At 40.7% G+C, this 27,484-nt stretch overlaps 1 protein-coding gene across 1 annotated transcript in view; it reads right to left on the bottom strand.

Annotated features, from left to right (window-relative positions):
* The window catches only part of LOC126413258 (ras-specific guanine nucleotide-releasing factor 2-like), a 1,992,910-nt gene that overhangs the window by 566,794 nt on the left and 1,398,632 nt on the right, over positions 1-27,484 (bottom strand). The window contains 2 exon segments of the mRNA XM_050083160.1: positions 4,246-4,344; positions 5,583-5,695. Coding sequence (XP_049939117.1) covers positions 4,246-4,344; positions 5,583-5,695 — 212 coding nt within the window.

Genomic DNA, 27,484 nt, shown 5'->3' with positions numbered 1-27,484 from the left:
CTGCAGTGTTTAACAGTAATAATAAATGTAAAGATCTCTTACAGCAAGCCAGCCGCTGATTACCAAGACGAAGGACTCCACCAAAGATTCTATTTGGCTGATTCCTTTTATCACTAGAACACGTAATGAAATATTATATTAAAAACTGTACATAGATAAAGGAGAGAAAGAGAGAGAGCAAATGAAAATAGAGATAATACTAATAATCCTCCATTAGTCTAATTTTTCACCTGTCTTATCACGGATCAGCCAAGAACTGGGAGGGCCTTACTTTACTGTATAGACTTATGTGTGAAGGCGAAGGGATCTTAAAGACAACAGATACACGTCTATACAGACAAGACATTACACAGAGATAGCGGTCTAGGGGTAGCGTCTTTGATTCATAATCAAAAACGTCTTAGGTCCCGGGTTCGATCCCCGCCACTGCCTAAATTTTGATAAATAATCAGCATTGGCGGCCGAAGACTTCCAGCATAAGAAGTCAGCCTCATTCTGCCAACGGCCTTGTCAAAGAGGGTGGAGGATCGGATAGAGGTTCAGAGCACTCTCTTGTCCTAGGGGTGGAAATTGCCCCTAAAGGTGGAAGAATCAGCAATGATCAACGACATGAGGATGCAGAAGGCAATGGAAACCACTGCATTAAAGACACGTAACGTGTATCCACAGGACATGTGGCCTGTAATTGAAGAAGTGTCATGATGATCTCTCCATTGGCAAAAGATTCCGGAATAGTCCCCCACTCGGATCTCCGGGAGGGGACTGCCAAGGGGGAGGTTACCATGAGAAAAAGATTGAATAATCAACGAAAGGATAACGTTCTACGAGTCGGGGCGTGGAATGCCAGAAGCTTGAACGTGGTAGGGAAACTAGAAAATCTGAAAAGAGAAATGCAAAGGCTCAATCTAGATATAGTAGGGGTCAGTGAAGTGAAGTGGAAGAAAGACAAGGATTTCTGGTCAGATGAGTATCGGGTAATATCAACAGCAGCAGAAAATGGTATAACAGGTGTAGGATTTGTTATGAATAGGAAGGTAGGGCAGAGGGTGTGTTACTGTGAACAGTTCAGTGACCAGGTTGTTCTAATCAGAACTGACAGCAGACCAACACCGACAACGATAGTTCAGGTATACATGCTGACATCGCAAGCTGAAGATGAACAGATAGAGAAAGTGTATGAGGATATTGAAAGGGTAATGCAGTATGTAAAGGGGGACGAAAATCTAATAGTCATGGGCGACTGGAATGCAGTTGTAGGGGAAGGAGTAGAAGAAAAGGTTACAGGAGAATATGGGCTTGGGACAAGGAATGAAAGAGGAGAAAGACTAATTGAGTTCTGTAACAAGTTTTAGCTAGTAATAGCGAATACCCTGTTCAAGAATCACAAGAGGAGGAGGTATACTTGGAAAAGGCCGGGAGATACGGGAAGATTTCAATTAGATTACATCATGGTCAGACAGAGATTCCAAAATCAGATACTGGATTGTAAGGCATACCCAGGAGCAGATATAGACTCAGATCACAATATAGTAGTGATGAAGAGTAGGCTGAAGTTCAAGACATTAGTCAGGAAGAATCAATACGCAAAGAAGTGGGATACGGAAGTACTAAGGAATGACGAGATACGTTTGAAGTTCTCTAACGCTATAGATACAGCAATAAGGAATAGCGCAGTAGGCAGTACAGTTGAAGAGAAATGGACATCTCTAAAAAGGGCCATCACAGAAGTTGGGAAGGAAAACATAGGTACAAAGAAGGTAGCTGCGAAGAAACCATGAGTAACAGAAGAAATACTTCATTTGATTGATGAAAGGAGGAAGTACAAACATGTTCCGGGAAAATCAGGAATACAGAAATACAAGTCACTGAGGAATGAAATAAATAGGAAGTGCAGGGAAGCTAAGACGAAATGGCTGCAGGAAAAATGTGAAGACATCAAAAAAGATATGATTGTGGGAAGGACAGACTCAGCATACAGGAAAGTCAAAACAACCTTTGGTGACATTAAAAGCAATGGTGGTAACATTAAGAGTGCAATGGGGATTCCACTGTTAAATGCAGAGGAGAGAGCAGATAGTTGGAAAGAATACATTGAAAGCCTCTATGAGGGTGAAGATTTGTTTTGTCTGATGTGATAGAAGAAGAAACAGGAGTCGATTTAGAAGAGATAGGGGATCCAGTATTAGAATCGGAATTTAAAAGAGCTTTGGAGGACTTACGGTCAAATAAGGCAGAAGGGATAGATAACATTCCATCAAAATTTCTAAAATCATTGGGGAAAGTGGCAACAAAACGACTATTCACATTGGTGTGTAGAATATATGAGTCTGGCGAGATACCATCTGACTTTTGGAAAAGCATCATCCACACAATTCCGAAGACGGCAAGAGCTGACAAGTGCGAGAATTATCGCACAATCAGCTTAACAGCTCATGCATTGAAGCTGCTTACAAGAATAATATACAGAAGAATGGAAAAGAAAATTGAGAATGTGCTAGGTGATGATCAGTTTGGCTTTAGGAAAAGTAAAGGGACGAGAGAGGCAATTCTGACATTACGGCTATTAATGGAAGCAAGGCTAAAGAAAAATCAAGACACTTTCATAGGATTTGTTGACCTGGAAAAAGCGTTCGACAATATAAAATGGTGCAAGCTGTTCGAGATTCTGAAAAAAGGAGGGGTAAGCTATAGGGAGAGACGGGTCATATACAATATGTACAACAACCAAGAGGGAATAATAAGAGTGGACGATCAAGAACAAAGTGCTCATATTAAGAAGGGTGTAAGACAAGACTGTAGCCTTTTGCCCCTACTCTTCAATCTGTACATCGAGGAAGCAATGATGGAAATAAAAGAAAGGTTCAGGAGTGTAATTAAAATACAAGGTGAAAGGATATCAATGATACGATTTGCTGATGACATTGCTATCCTGAGTGAAAGTGAAGAAGAATTACATGATCTGCTGAACGGAATGAACAGTCTAATCAGTACACAGTATGGTTTGAGAGTAAATCGGAGAAAGACGAAGGTAATGAGAAGTAGTAGAAATGAGAACAGCGAGAAACTTAACATCACGATTGATGGTCACGAAGTCAATGAAGTTAAGGAATTCTGCTACCTATGCAGTAAAATAACCAATGACGGATGGAGCAAGGAGGACATCAAAAGCAGACTCGCTATGGCAAAAAAGGCATTTCTGGCCAAGAGAAGTCTACTAATATCAAATACTGGCCTTAATTTGAGGAAGAAATTTCTGAGGATGTACGTCTGGAGTACAGCATTGTACGGTAGTGAAACATGGACTGTGGGAAAACCAGAACAGAAGGGAATTGAAGCATTTGAGATGTGGTGCTATAGACGAATGTTGAAAATTAGGTGGACTGATAAGGTAAGGAATAAGGAGGTTCTACGCAGAATCGGAGAGGAAAGGAATATGTGGAAAACACTGATAAGGAGAAGGGACAGGATGATAGTACATCTGCTAAGACATGTGGGAATGACTTCCATGGTACTAGAGGGAGCTGTAGAGGGCAAAAACTGTAGAGGAAGACAGAGATTGGAATATGTCAAGCAAATAATTGAGGACATAGGTTGCAAGTGCTACTCTGAGATGAAGAGGTTAGCACAGGAAAGGAATTCGTGGCGGGCTGCATCAAACCAGTCAGTAGACTGATGACCAAAACAAAAAAAAAGCGGCTAGCTGCATTGATCATCTATTGTTAGATTGAAGAAACGGCAACTTATTATCCAAACATGGAAATGTTAAAGTATGCCACCTGTTTGTGAACCATATAAACATCATTTGAATTTTAAAATTTTTCCGGTGAATTGACTGTTCAAACAAATTTCGGGCTTGCAGCTGGTGGTCGTTCAGGTGAGCCGTCGCAGACTGGTCTGCTTCATCTTCATGCTCTACATATTACCTTAGCATTTTCTTACATGGTCCTCATCAATATTGTATCTTAAAGACATGGTTTATCAAAATCCATACCACATACAAAAACCTTTGCTGGACAGAATTCTATTTACTACTTATGGCTCTTTGTTCATACATTTCTTTCATCCATCAACTTACTGTTTTCATTTGAGGTTCAAACAAATCGAATTTTGGTTCTACACATAAGGCAAAGAAGGCATTAGCCCCAAATTACTTGCCTATAAATAACCGATATTCAGAAAACTCTATACATTGCAAAGTTGTTAACATATTCCACCCTGTAGTGAAATTCTAACAGGGAGACTCACATTTGCGGTGACTGCATCTCCAGTGACCCCTAGGAAAACCTTGTGAATCATAACTGTGGCTACGATCACGGTCACGATCACTCATTTCAGAACCATAACCTGGAAAATTATCAACCTTGTAGTTACATAAATATTTCTCCCATGAATAATTTTGGTATTTAATTATTATTTTTAACTGTGTTAGGTGGTAGTTAGAAAGACATCTAGGACTACAAAACTGATTAGATAAATCAACAGTAAAAATTTACATTCTCTACAGGGTGAGCCTGAAATATACCAACAAAATTTCAGAGGTTATTCAAAGACATTTTCTGCACATTTTGGTATAAGAAGCCTGTGATTTCCAGTGGCTTGTTATGGAGTAACAATGTAATTATGGTTTACTCGATTTGATACCCCAATTACACTTGCTTCTGGTGAAAATACCTTCACAGTAGTGAACAAAATCACCAACAGGTACAACAGAAAATGCAGTGTAATGCAGAAGTATTGTGATGTTGTTGCTATCAATGTGGGAGCAGTTGAGCACAGTGTTGTTGTGTTGTTCTTCCACTGCCTTCAGTGAACCCATACTGCATAATGCTTATCTGCCAAAGCTTCATCAGCAAACCTGTCCATACTGTTGTGTATCACTGTTAACATACAACAATGGCAGAAAAACTAACCCATTACAGAACCAAGCAGTACTGAATGCAAGCTTGAGGCCAAACAGTGAAATGGGCATGTGTGTTGTCACCAGCAAATACGTGAATGACTGGAACAAGTTTGTTTCGAAACAAGGCCCACAGCATTCCCCACTGAAATCTGCACTTCACTGTTGTGCAAATATTTTCAGTGCAATACAGATAAAAATAAGTGGTGGTAAGAAATTAAATGAAATGCAATAACTTTGTAACAAGCCGCCAGAAATTAATGATCCTTTATCCTAAATTATCCACAAAATATCCTTGAAAAATATTCAAAATTTTGTCTGTGGATCTGAGACTCACCCTGTATATTACAGGCTTCCATGCTATTTTTGGTTCCCAAATTACTTTATTGCAGCTTTTACCAAAAATGCACTGAGATTGGTATTTTAAAATTGTTGTTTAAGGAAACCAAGAAAAATTTCACATCCACACAAATGTATAAACAAGAATAGAAGTATGTCAGGGTGCACAATTAAAACATAAAATTAGGGTATATGCTATGCACAAGACTAAGATTTGGTTGGTTTGTGGGAGTAAAGGGACCAGACTGCTACGGTCATCGGTCCCACAAGACTAAGAAAAAGTAGTCAGGTGCAATATTAATAGTTACAATTAATATTTTTTGTGTACTACAATAAATATTCTTACCGGAGACTGAACTTGCCCCACTGGTCCTTCGTGGTGAGAAGCTACTTCTCCTGCGGTCATCATAATGATGAAGTGTGGTGTGATCATCCCTGCCACTCAGAACATCCAGTGACCTACAACACAGTCAGGAACTTTCCTTAATCAAAGATGCGATAACAGATGAGATCAATGAGATAATTGTTGGTAGTTCATGTTCATTTTTAATAAGAAGCAATTTGTGATATACTAGCCAAATACTTACACTTTTCTGTGTAATTTAAAGAAGAGGTTTTGCATACCATCCTTCAGTGACATGTTTATACACCCATAGCCCACATAGAAATCCTTGGGTAACAGAAGAGATATTGAATTTAATTGATGAAAGGAGAAAATACAAAAATGCAGTAAATGAAGCAGGCAAAAAGGAATACAAACATCTCAAAAATGAGATAGACAGGAAGTGCAAAATGGCTAAGCAGGAATGACTAGAGGACAAACGTAAGGATGTAGAGGCGCATATCACTATAGGTAAGATAGATACTGCCTACAGGAAAATTAAAGAGACTTTTGGAGAAAAGAGAACCACTTGCATGAATATTAAGGGCTCAGATGGAAACCCAATTCTAAGCCAAGAAGGGAAAGCAGAAAGGTGGAAGGAGTATACAGAGGGTCTATACAAGGAGGATGTTCTTGAGGACAATATTATAGAAAAGGAAGAGAATGTAGATGAAGATGAAATAGGAGATATGATACTGCATAAAGAGTTTGACAGAGCACTGAAAGACCTAAGTCAAAACAAGGCCCTGGGAGTAGACAACATTCCACTAGAACTACTGACAGCCTTGGGACAGCCAGACCTAAAAAAACTCTACCATCTAGTGAGCAAGATGTATGAGACAGGCAAAATACCCTCAGACTTCAAGAAGAATATAATAATTCCAATCCCAAAGGAAGCAGGTGTTGACAGATGCGAAAATTACCAAACTATCAGTTTAATAAGTCTCAGCTGCAAAATACTAATGCGAATTCTTTACAGATGAATGGAAAAACTGGTAGAAGCTGACCTCAGGGAAGATCAGCTAGGATTCTGCACAAACGTTGGAACATGCAAGGCAATACTGACCCTACGACTTACCTTAGAAGATAGGTTAAGGAAAGGCACACCTACATTTCTAGCATTTGTAGACTTGGAGAAAGCTTTTGACAATGCTGACTGGAATACTCTCTTTCAAATTCTGAAGGTGGCATGGGTCAAATACAGGGAGTGAAAGGCTATTTACAATGTGTACAGAAACCAGATGGTAGTTGCAGAGTACTAAAGGTAAGCAGTGGTTGGGAAGGAAGTGAGGCAGGGTTGTAGCCTATCTCCAATCTGTATATTGTGCAAGCAATAAAAGAAACAAAAGAAAAATTTGGAGTAGGGTTTAAAATCCATGGAGAAGAAATAAAAACTTTAGGTTTGCCCATGACACTGTAATTCTGTCAGAGACAGAGAAGAACCTGAAAGAGCAGCTGAAAGGAACAGACAGTATCTTGAAAGGACAATAAAGATGAAAATCAACAAAAGCAAATTGACGATAATGGAATGTAGTCAAATTAAATCAGATGATGCTGAGGGAATTATATTAGGAAATGAGACACTTAAAGTAGTAAATAAGTTTTGCTATTTGGGGAGCAAAATAACTGATGACGGTCAAAGGAGAGAGGATATAAATTGTAGACTGGCAATGGCAAGGAAAGTGTTTCTGAAGAAGAGAAATTTGTTAATATCGAGTATAGCTTTAAGTGTCAGCAAGTCGTTTCTGAAAGTATTTGTATGGAGTGTACCCATGTATGGAAATGAAATGTGGACGATAAATAGTTTAGACAAGAAGAGAACAGAAGCTTTCAAAATGTGGTGCTGCAGAAGAATGCTGAAGATTAGATGGATAGATCACATAACTAATGAGGAGGTATTGAATAGAATTGGAGAGAAGAGAAATTTGTGGTACAACTTGACTAGAAGAAGGGATCAGTTGGTAGGGCATATTCTGAGGCATCAAGGGATCACCAATTTAGTATTGGAGGGCAGCGTGGAGGATAAAAATCATAGAGGGAGACCAAGAGATGAATACACTAAACAGATTCAGAAGGATGTAGGTTGCAGTAGGTACTGGGAGATGAAGAACCTTGCACAGGATAGAGTAGCATGGAGAGCTGCATCAAACAAGTCTCTGGACTGTGATAGAATTACCTAGTTATGGTCGATTCATTTTCTAAAATTTCTACATGTAAATTGACTGAAGGAGTAACAATAATGGGTTTATGATGCTTTTGCAATGTGAGAAATTCCTACAACAGTAACAAGTGGGGGAGCCTTAAATGTGGCACAGAAGATTAGGATTGTAGCAATCACAACACACACGGCATTGAGCTGGATCAAATTTCCTACAGCTAAGACCGCTCTCTGAACCAAGTATGGGAAGAATGCTATAATTCCCCAATATTATCATGGCATTCAAGACCACACATGTATTCATTAAAAAACTGTACGCCGAAGGGTCACCTTATTACAACATTGCCTACAGATCTTGGAAATGATTCTGGAAAAGATGTTCAGAATGGTCCTATAACATGATTTGAAGAAGAACAGAATGGATTTACTTCGCAGGGAGGCAAATAATGGAAAAATATTGTAAAAAGGATAAGACCTGATAACAGTGTTCTTCAATTTGGAGAAAGCGTATGAGGGTGTGCCAAAGTATAAAATTTGGGCCTGCTTGGGAAAATGTAATGACCCCAGTTCTTTAAATACAAAAATTCAGATTCTGCTGGACATTATGAGTCCAGCATACAAATAACTGATAAAAAACAGAAGTGCTTCTGAACAACAAGAGGTGTGCAACAGGACAGTTCCCTTTCCCATTACTCTTCATCATACTCATGGGTATCACATCAAAGGACATCAAGCAAATGGAAAAAAGGGTCTTTATGCCTTTGTATCTATCCATCACATTAGCATCTGGAGTGAAATCAAAAGGGAAAGGGGGGGGGGGAGTACACAGAAAAACTGGATCTGTGGAACATCAAGTTAAAAGAGTTTGGGTTAACTGTGAGTGAAACAAAGACCATGGCAATGCAACTGAGCAAACAACAGCTCTGTTATTGGAGGGTAAGATGATCAACCATGGACAAAATTTCATATGTCTTACTTGCATTCTGACAAGTGAAGGAAGTGTCAACCTTAAGGTTCTCAACACTGTAACCAAAGGATAGAAAATCTTCAGTCTAGAACGAAGACTTGTGTGGGGTAAGAATGTTCTTTTAAGAACTAAACCGACCACATTCAAACTTTCCTTTGTTCATCATGTGCTGCAGTACAGAGAGCTGTGTCATGAGCAAAAGACATGTAAGTTCAACTGAAAGCTTCTGAAATGGAGTTCCTTTTGTCTGCCCAACAAAAAAAAACCTACCACAACAGAAACAGATTTAGGCAAATTGTTCAGAAAGGTACCACACAATGCCCTGGAAGGAATCCCAGGTGGTGATGATGATCCACATAGTGACAAATACATGAATAGAAAAGGATGTGACAGCCTATTCAAGCTGTGCGCTGCACTAAAATGGTTCATTAGTGATAGCATAAACTGGTCTGGATCAGTGCATGAATCAATATGGAGGAACTCTGATGATATACATACAGAGTTATGACTGTAAAAAGTTCAAATTCATTCCTTTTATGAGACGCAGTTTATAAAATTACACCATGGCTTATGTCTCCTTGCTAGAGTCATGGAAGGAAGAGGGAGATCAAGAGATGATTACAGTAAGCAGGTTCAGAAGGATGTAGCTTGCAATAGTTATTCAGAGATGAATATGCTTGCACAAGATAGAGTAGCATGGAGAGCTACATAGAACCAATGTTCAAATGAAAGACAGCAACAACAATAACACGGCAACTCGATGGAGTTGAATGCTGTTTTGGACTGGAAAATTGGTATTTTGCAATTCTGCAGTCTAAAAGTACATTTGGTCACAGAAGGAATGCTGTCCGTTATTTTATCATATATGGTTCTGCACAAGGTGGTAAACACATTAATGATGAAGATTAAAAAAGTCATGAAGCAGAGGATAGTGGAGTGAAAAACAAATGAACAATCTTGAAGCAGTGATATCAATTGTCAAACAACAAGTTAAAATGTATCTCCTTGAACCCATATCAAAAGCAAGCTTGGCTGACCTCATAATGTAACAAAATTCATAAAGAAATGCTTTAAATCTGAAGCCCATAAGAAATGAAGATGACATCAACCAGAAAAAGTTAGAAAAAGATCCACTAAAATATCAGGCAAATCAAGAGACAATATCAGAAATATGTAATCAACTCAATAGAACAAAATTACAATAATACCAATTCCCAACATTATCACAAAATCTTTGGAAGATAACTGTGAAAATGTAGCCCCATATTAATTCTGAAAATGGGGGACAGAAAAATGGAACATTAAAAACATGGAAAATGCCAGAATCATTCAATAAATATTAAAACTCTGAAGAACATAGGATACTTTTAAAAATTAACCCAAACATCCCAGTAAAGATTAACCCTGAAACTCATAAACTCCCTACAATGCAAAAGATGGATGCAGCACTCAAGGAGTTGAAAGACTACAAGGTATTCAGAGTAGTACAGGTTTTCACAGAAAATTAGAAATGTGCCAGACACACAGTTTCGCGACCTCTGCACAAGGCTGCATAAAAAAATTTTGGACAAATGAAAAGGTCCATGAACATTGACTACAGTTATAATCCACCCACTCCACACTCAAAAGGAGATAGCCACCCAGATAACTAGAGAGGTATATCTCTCTTAAAAATGTACATGTAAGATTTCCTCCAGGATTTAATATGGTATGATTAGATGACAACTAGAACAAGAAGGTGAATTCTGGGAAGGCCTCAGCCCATGGAGCAGCTGTGCAGAACAAATAATCAGTTTAAAATTAGTTGTGGCACATAACTGTAAACAAAACAAGCCTCCTGCAACAACCTTTGTAGATTTTAAAAAGAAATATGTAAATAAATAAATTGTGGTTATGGATTTCAGTTCATCCTGGATGAATACTTATTACCAACCACAAATACTACGAGAACAATATGTACTGGCATGTCAGTGTAAGAATCCCATTGTCCCTGAAGAGGGTTTTTGCAAGAGATTCAATTATCAACTTTCCAAAAAATTCTTGCTGCAGGTGTCTAAAGTATAAATATCTTTCTGACCTTAATGCAGTGCTCTAGAAGATTATGCCATAAGGCAGTATAGACTGTACGTATGCCAGACTCCCATCAGAAAATCAATGCATTAGGAAAGATTTTTAGATAGAAAGCAGAAAGAATTGAGCTTTTGATTGGCACATGTTAGTGCCACCCCATTTTAGTATCCATCCAGAAAGCTGAAAATATCACACATAGTGCCTCAATCAACATGTGCCAGCTGATATTTTCAACATGCATGTCTTTTACAATCATCTGGCTTTGCCTAATATGGGTACGACTATGAGTTAAGATGTTTGCTGTGACACAGTTTTAAGCCTTTATCAGTATACTAGTGTTATCAGCAAATATCACAGATTTTTGATGAGCCCTCCTATGTACCTTGTGAATCATATATTTAGGCTAAGAGCAGGTGAGGACCTAGGACCAAACTTTAGATGAAATCATATTTAATATTTCCCCAATCTGAATTTAGTTTCATTCCTGTGATATCATTTGTTAATGTCACTCTCTGTCTTCTGTTGTTAAGATATGAGTCCATCAGGGATGCTTTTAATATCATGAAATTTTAGTTCCCTAATATAATTTCATGGTCTGCACAATCTAAGAGCTAGGCAAGATCGCAGAAAACACCCTTGGGCTAAATGTCTTGTTTTGTTCTATTATAACTTAATTTTTTTTACATTTGTATTACTTTCTCTGCAGAGAACTCTAAGAGGTCATTGTTGTTATTGTTGCTGTTAAAAAGTTAATGAAACAAAAGTATTGTGTTATCAGGCACATTCTCTCTAATTTTGAAATATGAGGAGAAAGGATATGGGTTTATAGTTAGAGATCATTTGCTAATCTCAACTTTTATAAATAGGAATTATTATGCATATATCGGTCTTTCAGGAAGTACCCTTTAACTCATCACCTACTCACAATGGCAACCCAGTTAATACACCTATGACTAGACTTCGTTACTTTCATTGAAATAACATCATAATCATAAAAGTTACAGATTTTCAGAGACAGAATAATTATTGTAATCTCTTTGACAATTTACTTAGAAAAAGTCATGTCTCCTGGTGTAGTATGCAATGCCTTTCTAAATACTCCTAATGGCTTTGCCACTTACTGATGACTTTGCTTCCAGTGATTTCAGTGACTCTTAGGAAGAATTCATTGAATTCACTGGTCAATTATATGAATTTAGCATCATCTGAAATAAATTATGAACTGATGTGCTAAGCTCTTCTATTCTTGTTGGGAATGTTACTTGTGGAACAAACCACAACTGGAAAATCCAGGATGGAATGTAACAATCTTATGAAAAGGAAAGTTGCTACTCACCATATTGCAGAAATGCTGAGTCACAGATAGGCACAACAAAAAGTCTGTCACAAACAAATAAAGCTTTCAGCCTTTAAGGCCTTCACCAACAATAGATGTAGACACACACACACACACACACACACACACACACACACACACACACACACACACAAAACTGCAGTCTCAGGCAACTGAAAGCACTATGCAAGCACAGCATCAGTGCATGATGGGAGTGGAGACTGGGTGGTGGTAATGGGAAGGCAGGGGCAGTGAGGGGTAGGGATAGTATGGTGGAGCTGGATGACTGTGAAGTGCTCTACGTTAGATGGCAACCAGGGGAGATGTGAGGGGGGGGGGGGGGAGGGGGGGTAGCGGAAAAGAAGAGAAGTGGAAAGACTGTTTATGATGGTGGAATGATGGCTGTGTAGTGCTGGAATGGGAACAGAGAAGGGGCTAGACGGTTGAGGACAGTGACTAACCAAGTTTGAGTCCACGAGGATTACAGGAATGTAGGATGTATTGCAAGGAGAGTTCTTGCCTGCACAGTGCAGAAAAGCTGGTCTTGGTGAGAAGGATCCATATGGCACAGGCTGTGAAGCAATCATTGAAATGAAGGATCACATGTTTGGCAGTGTGTTCAAAAACGGGGTGATCCACTTGTTTCTTGGCCACAGTTTGTCAGTGGCCATTCAGGCGAACAGACAGCTTATTTGTTGTCATTCCCATGCAGAATGCAGCACAGTGGCTGCAGCTTAGCTTGTAGATCACATGACAGGTTTCACAGGTAGCCCTGCCTTTGATGGGATACGTGACGTTCATGGCTGGACTGGAATAGGTGGTGGTGGGAGGATGTATGGGACAAGTCTTGCATCTAGGTCGATTACAGGGGTATGGGCCACGAGGTTATGGTTTCGGAGCAGGGGTTGCATAAGGATGGACGAGCATATTGTGGAGATTTGGTGGCCACTGTGGAAGGGGTGGGAAGAATACTGGGCAGGACATTTCTCATTTCAGGGCACAAGGAAAGGTAGTCAATACCCTGGAGAAGAATGTAATTGAGTTGTTCCAGTCCTGGGTCACACTGAGTTGTGATGGGAATGCTTCTCTGTGGCCAGAGAGTGGGACTTTGGGAGGTGGTGGGAGACTGGAAAGATAAGGAATGTGCCTTGTCTTTCCAGTCTCCTTAGACCATTACATGAAATATCTCATTTTCCCGTAACCCTCCTGGCCTCAACCTTCATTAGTCACTGTCCTCACCCATTTAGCCCCTTCTTTGTTCCCATTCCAGCATTACAAAGCCGTCATTCCACCATCACACTCAGTCTTTTTACTTCTCTCCTTTTCCGCTACTCCCACCCCCCTCCCCACCTCTGCCCTGCCCACCATCTAACCTGCAGGACTTCACAGACCACTAGCCCCACCATACTATTACTCCCCCTCCCCAGGCTTTTCATCTATGCTGACAATACTGCAGTGGCTGCTCGAGGAAAGACGTCTGAAGAAGTAGAGGGAAAGCAGACTTTTGTGTTAGATATGCTTGGCTCCTACTACAAAGCCAATCATCTAAAGCCAAATCTCAACAAGACTCAGGTGTGCTCATTTGACTTGAAGAATAGAGAAGCCCGGTGGGAACTGGACGTTACATGGCAAGGTAAACGACTGGAGCACTTCTGAAATTTTCCCGGCGTATTTCTTCTTCTAATAATTTCCGGGTATGCAGCCGGATCCCGTCGACATTCTGCCACGATATTTCGGCCCAGAGATGTCCGGCCATCATCAGGTGAGTACACAACTACTGAAGAGCCCAGGTGCAGTCGCGGTATTTATGCCGAATCTCGCGCATGTGAAATGTACTGGCATCCTACAGCGCATGCGTCAGGTGTTGACATGCGCAGCATAGCCGAGTTGTACGTGCTGCCCTCGGTGGTGGAAATAAAGGTTCATCTAGTCATTGAGTATCGAATGACACTGTCGATTCCGCTGTGATTGTATAATTTTAATAACAGGATTCCACTGAATCAGTGGAAATACGTCTTGCCAATAATCTTATAAATCGAGACAACGGCTTTCAGCTGGATAAAAATTGGAATCCTGTTATTAAAATTATACAATCACAGCGGAATCGACAGTGTCATTCGATACTCAATGACTAGATGAACCTTTATTTCCACCACCGAGGGCAGCACGTACAACTCGGCTATGCTGCGCATGTCAACACCTGACGCATGCGCTGTAGGATGCCAGTACATTTCACATGCGCGAGATTCGGCATAAATACCGCGACTGCACCTGGGCTCTTCAGTAGTTGTGTACTCACCTGATGATGGCCTGACGTCTCTGGGCCGAAATATCGTGGCAGAATGTCGACGGGATCCGGCTGCATACCCGGAAATTATTAGAAGACTGGAGCACTGTTCAACACCAGTATATCTGGGTGTTACCCTTGAATGAACCCCGTCCTTCAAGAAACATTGCCATAACACCAAGCTGAAAGTTAGTTCACGGAATAACATCTTGAGGAAGCTCACATCCATCGCCCAGGAAGCAAGTTTTCCCGTCCTGAGAATTATGGCAGTGTGTGTCCACTGCAAAATATGCTTCACCTGTGTGGAGTGAATCAACTCAAACCAAACAGGTTGATATTGCAATCAATGAGACCGTCCGAGTCTTATCAGAATGTATGAAGCCAACTCCAGTTGATAAAATCTACCTGATTGTTAGAATAGTTCCCCCCACTATTAGAAGGGCTGTTGCTGCTGATGTAGAGAGGCCTAAGCACACTTATGATCCCTGACATCCACTGCATGATCATCAGGCTGTAGTCCATTGACTGAAGTTGAAAAATAGCTTAATCGCCAGGACTCAGCCCCTAGAGTGAACACCAGAGTCTAACCGCATCACCAGGTGGAAGATCAAGCTACCACCTGATATCCCTGTAAAGGAAGAGCTATCTCCAGGAAATGACTTGTCCTACACTATTTGGAGATTGCTCTATCATCTTAGGGTGGGCGTTCCTCTTTGCAAGACCAACATGTGAAAATGGGGTATTCTTCCAGCTGATGGAGATACATCCTGCGAGTGCAGAACAACGCAACACCCGGCCCACCTGCTAATTTGTCCTCAACTTGAACAACCCTGCACAAAACATGACCTGATTGAAGGAAACAACAAGGCCATCAGAGTTGCTACCTCCTGGAAATGCTGACCGGATATGGAAATGAATGAACGAATGACTGTGGGAAGACCATACACTGTCAAAAATGCTAAATTATACACTTACAAATCTATTATGTAAATGTAGCAGACAAAGAGCTCTTCAATGCAGAACTTTTTTAGGTTTCTAGCATGGAACTTCATTCCACTTTTTGTGTACATAGCTACTTCCATCTCATTGACTTATGGCTACAATAATGGTATAATATGCTGTATCCAATGAAAAGCATCTGTACAATTTTTGTGTCTTACAAGTTATATGCTGTTATGCATAGCACTTGTAGAAATACCTTCTCATTTCGCAAATTTCATATAATGGTCTAAAAACTCATCTTTCAACAATGGAAAATCCAGGGTGGAACACAATAGTATTATCAAAAGGATAGCTGCTACATACCACATAGCGGAGATGCTGAGTCACACAGGCACAATAAATCACAAAACGATGTTCTTCATTTCACTGACTGATTCACAGCCTGTACTATCTAGATCCTCACCACCAACACCAGCTTTCCTGAATTGCGCAATGGGAACCCTCCTTGCAATATATCCAACTGTGAACTGTGGATGAAGCCCGACCAACAGGCATTACACGCATTGATCAAAAATGATAGTGCATTGAGAATGGCTAGTCTCTAGCTGAAATCTAGATCTGCCAATAAAATTTAAAAACGACAACTGATAGTTGAAATCTATTATTTACAAGTCAATATAACAGGCACTAAGTGCAACAGCCTTCTGAATGGAAGGTAACCTCATGAATACATCCCACATTCCCATGACCCTCCTGGCCTCAACCTGCGTTAGTCATTGTCCTTACCCATCTAGCCCCTTCCCTGTTCCAAGTCCAGTACTTCACAGCCCTCTACTCCACCAAAGCACCTGCTGTCTCCTTTTTCATTAACCCTCATTACCTATTTAACCTCCCGACTGCACCTAACTGTCCAGCCCTCTCCACCTTGTCCCTGTATGCCCCACAAGCAGCACCTGACTGTCCCCCACTCCTGTCTTGCTATCCTTCCCCTCCCCACCCCAGCCTCCTCCTTACCCCCCCCCCCTTGCTGCTCCCTGCCCGTCTGGTTGCTTCTCTCATAAAGTGTTGCTGCTTGTAGTGTGGCCCCTCAGCATCCAGAGAATGTGGTAACCCAGTGCTGTTTTCCTTTGTTACTATTTTCTAATACATTACTATACTCAGTGACCATCCTTTTTCCTCTTCTTTCCTATGTCTCTCTTGTCACCTTACAAACCGCACTGCATGTTCTATTTACAAGCCATACTCTATCAAATGTCTCGGCCACGCACAACACATGGCTACAAGATCATGCCGATTGTTGTTGCAGCATCACATGTCCCCCATTGCCCAAATGATATCATTAATTCAATACTTTCAAAGTGATTACTCTTCCTGCATCACTCTTGTATATTTTCATGTGCCATTTCCCATACCATCCTGTTCCACACAGACTCGTATCTCATCCTATCTACCCCCCTGCCCCCCCTCCCCACCAATTCCTTCTACTCTTATTCCAGTTCGATGTTCACACATACCACCTTCACCGAATCTACTCACATCTGCTATCCCCCTTCTTCGCATATATCCACCCACAAACTCACTACAATAATTAATTTATTTCTTCTTTGAGTTCACTCGGTCTTCACGACAATTTCAGTTGGTTTTCTCTTTTTAATATTGGTCACTTCCTCAGATTTCATCTTGTTTCCCCCTACTTCACACCTTTCATCTTTTCCCATGTTTTGGGTGTATTTTTGCAAATTTTTTGGTTGTATTTTTACATTATTTATGTATTTTTATACATTTTTATCCTCCACCATGGATCCTTGCTCCTTGCATCCGCATCAATACAGAAAAGTTTCCTTACCCCTAGCCAGAACCGAGTCCCACATACTGTTCCTGTATTGTTGCTAGGCTCATGTTATACCCCCAAATTACATCCCCCCCCCCCTTCCCCCATCAAATAACCCATCTCCGGCTGCCACCCTTCCTTCAACAATGACCTCCATCTGTTCAAATTCCATCAATCCTTGACACTCACCAACACAAACCTGCAAAACCACATCAATCACAACCAAACCTCCTTACCTCCTCTCCATCTGTAAAATTCTCCTGCTATTTAGTCTCAAATTCCTGGACCTCATATCACACACTAAAACCCTTGCCCTCCTGGAACTAGAGCAGTATGCACAATGACACCTCAAAAAACTCTCCAGCCTGTTCACTTCCTACTCCAGCCTTAGACTACCACTGTCCACCACCTCTACAACCTCCAAACCTCCTCCATGTCCCCTCATAGCTGACAAACCCTGTCTTACAGGCCTACTACATTTACTCCATCCTCAGAAACTCCCTCCAACCACCATACTGAATCCAGAACCTAAACAGATCTAAAACACAGTCATGAAACTTTGCCCCACAAGCCTTAGCACTGCAGAAGTATCAGTACTTTCCAAAGGCCTCAACCTATGCCCCACCCTCAAATTCAATCAAGCAGGTCCTGCTAAAGACCTCCTCTCTTTCTCCTGGTCCCTACAGTGGAAAAACATTGTCACCACCAACCTTACCAATCAGACTCAACCAAATAGCAATGCTGAACCCTGCCAGACTCAGTTCACTGCTCCATCCAACTGTGATCCACTCCACACTCCCCTAATCACATTCAGTTAACTTTGCAGAAATTATTAATTTCAAACCTTGCCTCCTCATCATTCCCCAAATCCCTCAACATGCAAACTAACCTTATATCCATGGAAGGAACCACAATCCACCACGTGAAAACTGATCGGAGGATACGAGATGACTTGGACAGGATTTGTGATTGGTGTAATGAATGTCAGCTAACTCTAAATATAGATAAATGTAAATTAATGCAGATGAATAGGAAAAAGAATCCCGTAATGTTTGAATACTCCATTAGTAGTGTAGCACTTGACACAGTCACGTCGATTAAATATTTGGGCGTAACATTGCAGAGCGATATGAAGTGGGACAAACATGTAATGGCAGTTGTGAGGAAGACGGATAGTCGTCTTCGGTTCATTGGTAGAATTTGGGAAGATGTGGTTCATCTGTAAAGGAGACCGCTTATAAAATGCTAATACAACCTATTCTTGAGTATTGCTCGAGTGTTTGGGATCCCTATCAGGTCGGATTGAGGGAGCACATAGAAGCAATTCAGAGGCGGGCTGCTAGATTTGTTACTGGTAGGTTTGATCATCATGCGAGTGTTACGGAAATGCTTCAGGAGCTCGGGTGGGAGTCTCTAGAGGAAAGGAGGTGTTCTTTTTGTGAATCACTACTGAGGAAATTTAGAGAACCAGCATTTGTGGCTGACTGCAGTACAATTTTACTGCTGTCAACTTATATTTTGCGGAAAGACCACAAAGATAAGATAAGAGAGATAAGGGCTCATACGGAGACACATACGCAGTCATTTTTCCCTCATTCTGTTTGGCAGTGGAACAGGAAGAGAAGATGCTAGTTGTGGTACGGGTAACCTCTGCCATGCACCGTATGGTGGATTGCGGAGAATGTATGTAGATGTAGATGTAGATCCTGACCTTATAATCCTACCTACTGACAAATGCTCCACTAATGTTGTTTTGAACTGCAAGGATTGCCTGGCAGAAGGCTCCACCAGCTGTCAGATTCATCCACCTACAAACCCTGCCACAGTGACCCTGTTCCAGAAATCCATCAGGATCTCCAGTCTCTCCTCAAATCCCTAGGCCCATCCCAGAACCTCTCCCTGCAACCCACATCTCTGCTCACCCCTACCACTCCCCACACTCCTATCCATCCACCCACGATCCCCCACTGTGGCCAGTTACTGTGCCCACACAGAGAGAATCTCTGCTCTTGTAGACCCATACCTTCAGCTTATCACCCACAACCCATTTCCTATATATAGGATATCAACCATTTTCTCCATCGACTCTCCACTATTTGTGTTCCTTTACCACATGGTGCCCTGCTCATCACTACTGATGCCAACTTCCTTTATACTAACATCCCTAATGCCCATGACCTTACTATTATTGAACAGTACCTTTCCCAATGCCCAATGGATTACAAACCTACAACCTCTTTCCTAATCACCATGACTAACTATACCCTCATCCACAATTACTTCTCCTTTGAAGGCATTACTTACAGAAAAATTCCGGGTACAGGTATGGGCACTCACATGGAACCATCCTATACCAACTTATTCATGGACCACATAGAGGTATCCTTCCTAAACATCCACAATCATGAACCTCTCACCTGGTACAGATTAACTGGTGACATATTCATGATTTGGATCAAGGGTGAGGTCACCCTATCCACATTCCTCCAGAACTTCAACACCTTCTCTCCCATTCACTTTACCTGGTCCTTCTCAATCCAGTGTTGACCTCCGTTTCAAAGATGGCTTCATCAGTACCTCCATCCACATACTTCCACTTCAACCATTGGCACCCATTCCATAAGTCCTTTCCATACAGCCTAGCGACCCATGGCCATCACATCTGTAGCAATGAGTGGTCAGTTTCTAAATATATCAAGGACCTCAATGGAGCCCTCACAGATTGTAATGACCTTCGCAACCTTGAACAACAACACATCTCCCATGCCTCCTCCCAAAGTCCCACTGTCTGGCCAGAGAGGAGCATTCCCCTTGTTACTTAGTATCACCCAGGACTGGAGCAACTGAATCACTTTCTCCACCAGGGTTTTCACTACCTCTTGACATGCCCTGAAATAAGGAATTTCCTACCCACTATCCTTCCTACCCATCCCACAGTGGTATTCCACCGCACACAGAACCTACATAATATCCTCATCTGACCCTACTCCAGCCCTATTTCCAACTGCTTGCCTCATGGCTCACATCACTGTAACAGACCTAGATGTGATATCTGTCCTGTATCACCTCCCACCAGCATCTACTACAGTCTGGTCACAAGCATCACCTATCCCATCAAAGGCAGGGCTACCTGTGAAAGCAATCATGTGATCTACAAGCTAAGCTGCAACCACTGTGTTGCATTCTACATGGGTATGACAGCCAACAACTGTCTGTCTGCATGAATGGCCACCAACAAACTATGGCCAAGAAAGAGCTGGACCACTCCATTCCTCAGCATACCACCCAATACAATGTACGTCATTTCAATGACTGATTCACAGTCTGTACCATCTGGATTCTTCCAACTAACACCACCTTTTCTGAATTGCACAGGCGAGCACTCTCCCTGTAATATATCCCAAGTTCCCTCAGACTCCATTAGTCATTGTCTTTACCCATCTAGCCCCTTCCCTGTACCTATTCCAGCACTACACAGCCCTGTATATCACCAACACACCACTGTCTCCTTTTCTGCTGACCCCTCCCCTCACACCTACCCCCAACCTCCTCTGTCTAACATCCTGACTGCATCCTTCACATTATCCAACTTTTAGAACTATTAATTCCTTACTTGGAGGGGAGAGAGTGATAATTTGGGGAAGGTTACAAAAATGGACAGGTCACTCAGCCCTCATGATATGGGGGAACTATCTGCTATGAGGATGAGGGGAAATAAAGATGAAGGAGGAGGTATCAGAGAGAGAGAGAGAGAGAGAGAGAGAGAGAGAAAGAGAGTAGAAAGTCAAAGACAGCACATAGGTAAGCAGTGTGCTAACAGCAGCCCAGAAGAGGTGGGGTCAGAATGAAAAGTAGAGAGATTTGAGTAAGGCAAATGAGTAGTGCAATTAAGAAGTAGGGGAAAAATAGAAAGAAAGGAGGGAATAAAACAAGAATGAAAAATTAATAGCAATAAAAATAAAAGAAGGAATGTGTGTGTAATTGCGTGTCTGCATGTGCTTGTGAGCTCGTGCATGTAAAATAAAAGAAATTTTAAAAAATGAGAAAAAAAGAGGGGCAATGTATATATTAATTGGGGTTATGCCTAGAAATGCAGTGATGTGCTGGAAGCCAACCTCCCATCAGCAGAGTTCAGGGAAACTATTATCAGATGAGAGTATCCAAATCGCCCATATGGGAGGATCCAAATTGTCTGTGTGGTGTAGCAGTTACTGATGGTCATTTAGCCATACTAAAGAGCATATTTAGCAACTGGGTAATATGTGTCTCCAAGGCACACTTTTCTTTTACATTTATTCATGTGCTGAGATAGTTTAGTGGTGCAGTGGACAAATGTTAGTTGATAAACAACACGTACGGGTTCCTGCAGCCAATACTAGTTTCCACGAAGACTAGAAAAAGGGACATGTCCTTCAACACATCCTCCTGTCCTCTATCTTTACATTACCTCTCTCTTTTCATTATCATAATATTTTTCATTTGCATGTATATTATAAACAATTGTTTTCTGTGTTTCATTTCCTTTTCTATATTGGTTTTCCTCTCTTACCCTCTTGCTATTATATTCCTTCTAGTTCTTAATTACACTGTTCATTTATCTTCCTCTAAAGCAACTAGAGTGAATCCCCACTTTTACACTTTTCAAGGGGCTTCAAAAAAAGGTGTAAAATGCAGAAAAACGTAAAATGTGCAAAATAACATTTTAAGCTGGTAAAGTTACGTATAGGATACCCTGTTGCATTTTTGCACTTTATGTATGATATATGTACATAACAGACATCAAAAGCTTGGCTTATTATCTAATAAAGGTTCATTATCTAATAAAAATCACTGATGTAGTTGGAACTGATAACTGTCCGGGAAGTAAGAAGGTGTGACTCAATTTCATACACCATGATCAATGTCATTGAAAGCCTGCAGCTGTCATTCATTATTTAAATAATGAAATACTGCATTAGTTATGTATTTTTTCATGCTTAGTATAATGCCTCATCAGCTGTGAAGAAAACCACACACATGCAAACTATCACTTACACGGTTTGTGTAACATCACAAAAAATACATACATAAATACTGTAATTGACAACACAATAAATTCTTGAAACATGTTTTGCTCAGCATGAAAAAAATATGTAACCAGTGCTGTACTTAAACTAAAAACATTTGAGCAAGCAAAGTGAATGATGGTGTCAACTAGCGCTACAAGTGGCCAAATGCCGAAACATGCTAAATAGGGTTCAACAAAGGTGTCACAATGATCACAACAATCATGAAACTTCATTTTGCAGTAGAGACAGTTTGGAAATGGTTATTATTGGCCATGATATCTTTATCTGAATGAACCTAGTTACTCCCATCAGCCAGCATGCCTTGCAGAGCTCGGCAGAGGCAGGAGATACGGTATGAATTGTTCCAACTTTTAAATGTTTACCTGTTCAAATAACTGAGTAGTGTGCCCTGGTGTCAAGAAACTTAACCACGTAATATTTGTAAATGCTACTGGACGACCAACATCATGCCAGCATCATTTTTTTCTCCAGGAACATTTTTTCGTAATGGATAAACCAAGGGAAAATTATAAAAAAAGAATTGACACAAATCAGGTGCGAATTAACATTGTAGACATAGGAAATTTGATGGGAACAATAAAAAATGTCATAAATGGTGGGAAAAAATTAATTCCAGAAATGTAAAAGCGGGGTTATACTGCACCTCTCACTATGCCCCCATGATCAGTGGTTTGATCCTGGTACAGTACATAATAAACTATCTTTGACCCCTACTGTTTTTTTCCTCACCATCACAACATGTAGGTCCCTCTTATCCTGGGGTATGAGTTGCCTGATTGAATGTTTTATGCAGGCACACAAACAACAGTGGTCTTGGCCCACTGTTGCGAAAATGAGTTTATTGTTTGGTTTCTCTTGTTATAATTCTAATAAACCTAGCTGGTACCTCTGAAGGGTAGTAGGAGTATTCTGTGCCTTTTGGTCTCCAATACTTCGCAGTGCAGGGTTAAATATGGTGCAGTTTCATCCCCCTCACTGTATAGACTACGCTTAGAGACTTCCTTTTGTATGCCTATCATGTGTAGGTGTTTCTTAAAGCTCCCACAGCAAATCATCAGTCCTACCTCAAATTTAATCTATATCCTGTTGATGCCCAGGATTACAGAACTCCTGAAACATGGCTTCAACATCATTAGCTAGCAATGTTTCTGTTTTTTTTTATTTTAGTTCAATATTCAGTGTGCTGCATCCTAAATCAGCTACATACTTTTGACATTACCATTGCCTTAGTGATGGTTAGGACAGTTTCTAGTCCAACAAATGGCATCATCACACCTGCTCTGGCCAGGCTATCAGCTTGTTCATCGTCACTGATCCCTGAGTGACCATGGAGCCATAGCAGTTTTACTCTGTTGCTTTCCTCTAGGCTCACTAGGGCTTCATTGTGTTCTACAATGGTATTTGATCTTATTGCAGCAGATGATAAAGAGATTTCAGAGCTGCTTGGTTGTCTGAATGAATGCAGGTGCCACGATTCTTGTAGCACCTACACATATTCTTCTATGTGCACACTCTGATGGCAGATATTTGCACCTTTCTTAGAGAGATTACCCTAGGCTGCACCTCATGTATCCTGGCCCAGACACATTCATCTGATTTTGATCCCTTAGTAGACAGTCTATGTCTCCTCAGCAGTATCGAGGTTCATTCTCTCACTGTCCCCTACTTCCAATTAAGCCTTGAAAGATTTAGTGAAGCAGCTGGAAGCTGTTATATAGTCAGCTGGCATTTCCCTGAACATTCCTATATTTACAACTTTCATTACACTGAAGTGAAAAAAGCCACGGGATAGCGATATACACGTTTACAGATGGAGGTAGTATTGTGTACACAAGATATAAAAGGGCAGCGCATTGGCAACGCATGGGACATTCCATTTCAGAAATTGTTAGGGAATTCGACATTCTGAGATCCACAGTGTCAAAGGTGTGCTGGGAGTACCAAATTTCAGGCATTACCTCTCACCATGGAATGCGCAGTGCCCGACTTCACTTAATGACCGAGAGCAGTGGTGTTTGCTCAGACCTGTCACTGTTAACAGACTAGTAACACTGTGTGAAATAATCACAGAAATAAATATGGGATGTACAACAAACATATCTGTTAAGATATCCCTTGAAATTTGGTCTTTATGGGCTACAGCAGGAGATGACAGATGTGAGTGCCACTGCTAACAGCATATCACCTACAGTGGCTCTCCTTGGTTTGTGACCATACCGGTTGTACCCTAGATGACTGGATAATCATGGTTTGGTTAGATGAATCCCAATTTCAGATGGTAAGAGCTGATGGTAAGTTTTGAGTGTGGTGCAGAGCCTACGAAGTTGTCGATTTGGCACTGTGCAAGCTGGTGGCAGCTCCATAATGGTGTGGGCTGTGTTTATATGAAATGGACAGGGTCCTCAAAGTCCAACTGAACTGATCATTGACTGGAAATGGTTCCATTCAGCTACTTGGAGAGCACTCACAGCTGTTCACGGACTTCATATTCCCAAACAGCAATGGAATTTTTATGGATGGTAATGTGCCATGTCACAGGGCCGTAATTGTACCTGACTGGTTTGAAGAACATTCAGGAGAATTCAAGCGAACGATTTGGTCACCCAGATCTTCAGACATGAATTCCATCAAACATTTATGAGACATAACTGAGACACCAGTTTGTGCACAAAATCATGCACCAGCAATACTTTTGCTATTATGGATTGCTATAGAGCCAGCATGCCTCGGTATTCCTGCAGGGGGCTTCCGACAACTTGTTGAGTCCATGCCACATTGAGTTGCTGCCCTACTGTGGGCAAAAGGATGTCCAGCATGATACCAGGATGTATCCCATGACTTTTGTCAGCTCAGTGTATAGTAAAGCGGGATTCTAGAGTTCCTAAAGGTTCCCAGTTATTTCCAGTTTTTAACTTTGAGGTTCGCCGATGACATTGTACTTCTGTCGGAGACAGCAAAGGACTTGGAAGAGCAGTTGAATGGAATGGGCAGTGTATTGAAAGGAGGATATAAGATGAACATCAACAAAAGCAAAACAAGGATAATGGAATGTAGTCTAATTAAGTCGGGTGATGCTGAGGGAATTAGATTAGGAAATGAGGCACTTAAAGTAGTAAAGGAGTTTTGCTATTTGGGGAGCAAAATAACTGATGATGGTCGAAGTAGAGAGGATATAAAATGTAGGCTGGCAATGGCAAGGAAAGCGTTTCTGAAGAAGAGAAATTTGTTAACATCCAGTATTGATTTAAGTGTCAGGAAGTCATTTCTGAAAGTATTCGTATGGAGTGTAGCCATGTATGGAAGTGAAACATGGACGATAAATAGTTTGGACAAGAAGAGAATAGAAGCTTTCGAAATGTGGTGCTACAGAAGAATGCTGAGGATTAGATGGGTAGATCACATAACTAATGAGGAAGTATTGAATAGGATTGGGGAGAAGAGAAGTTTGTGGCACAACTTGACCAGAAGAAGGGATCGATTGGTAGGACATGTTCTGAGGCATCAAGGGATCACCAATTTAGTATTGGAGGGCAGCGTGGAGGGTAAAAATCGTAGAGGGAGACCAAGAGATGAATACACTAAGCAGATTCAGAAGGATGTAGGTTGCAGTAGGTACTGGGAGATGAAAAAGCTTGCACAGGATAGAGTAGCATGGAGAGCTGCATCAAACCAGTCTCAGGACTGAAGACCACAACAACAACAACAACAACCTGTATGCTTCTGCTGCCACCTCGATTGTAGCTGAAAGGTGTAATGGAGGCATGTCCAGCATGGTTTCCATCCCAGTAGTGGGTGTGCTGTTAATTCAGTCTGTTATAGCCAATCATGCCAGTCACTGCACCTTGCCAAGCTCCTTAGCAGCTACTTCTTATTCTACTTTATTCCACCATAGTGTAGCCGCATAAACTATCATAGGTCTCATCACAGAGGTGCAGATCCAGTGAATGTTCTTTGGACTAAGACCACAGTTTTTTTTTCCACAGGCTCTTCAGTGCACATAAGGGCACATTTTGCCTTTGAACACACATTCTTAATGTCCATCCTGGTTTTGCATCCAGGGTTAACCCTAGGTACTTCACTAGCTTCTCTACTGATAGAAATTCATTGAAAAGCTTACAATTCTAGCAAATGTCCTGGATATGCTTCCTCATAAACAGTGCTACAATAGTTTTCCTGGGACTAATTCTTAGATCCTGTTTAATAGACTCATGTTTGCACGATGTCCACACATGTTCAACAGATAGCTCCAACCGGTGCACCCTGTATTACTTAAAAAAAGAGAATCTTTACAATACTGTAAGAAAAATTTGACTTATGTTATCCTCAGTTAGGTGGTTGAGGTTCTGGTCAAAATTGTTATATGCCCTTCCGCCCCACCCCCACCCCTGTGTCCCACGCCCCTTTCTCAGCCCCTGGCAACTATGGCTACTACATTTTGTAGAGGATCAATCATAGTGACTGGTACATAGCAGAAAAAATAAATGTTGTTTAATTGTGATGCATGATTTGATTTTTATTTGGTCCTGTTGATTACATATTACACAAGTAGTGTATGATGTGTGTCAAATAGGACATTTCAAGTGAAATAATATGGTATTACTTCAGCAAATTAAACATCAATAAATACACTATTTTATTTATTTTATAGTAACACTGGTTGCATGTTTAAGTGAATGCTTAAGAGTGTCCAGTACATGAAAGTACACATCTGTATCCTAATGACGAAAATAGATTTACATTTTATCATCATAAGTTAAAACACAAAAAATTGTCTCCATGGCATAAGTAAATATGTAACATTTTTTTCATTTAAGTGTTTGTTTTTAGATTAGTGGTTACCCCTATTTTTACACTAAAAGATTTCTTATAACTCTATGAATCCATTTATTTTATGAAAAGTTTGATCTGTGATGAATGTTTTTAGTTGCCTATTGGATATCTGTAATTATTAATTTCATATTTATGTTTATAGGAAGCTTATTGTATACTTTTATATGTAACTCAGTGATGTCCTTGCACAATTTCATGAGTGTTGCACAGTGTTGGTGGAAATATTTCACCTGTCTTGTGTCACAGGCATAAACGTCTCATTTTGTCTGAAATAATCCCCTGATGCCAGCTATAACCATCACCAATGAGTGAGTATATATGTTACTATAAGAGTAACGTGGTGGGAAAATCCTAGAATTTACCTGTAAAACATAAC

Source organism: Schistocerca serialis, chromosome 7 (assembly GCF_023864345.2).
Source record: "Schistocerca serialis cubense isolate TAMUIC-IGC-003099 chromosome 7, iqSchSeri2.2, whole genome shotgun sequence".
NCBI lineage: Eukaryota > Metazoa > Arthropoda > Insecta > Orthoptera > Acrididae > Schistocerca > Schistocerca serialis.
Note: the sequence above shows the minus strand (reverse complement) of the source record. Positions and strands in the feature narration are given on the sequence as shown.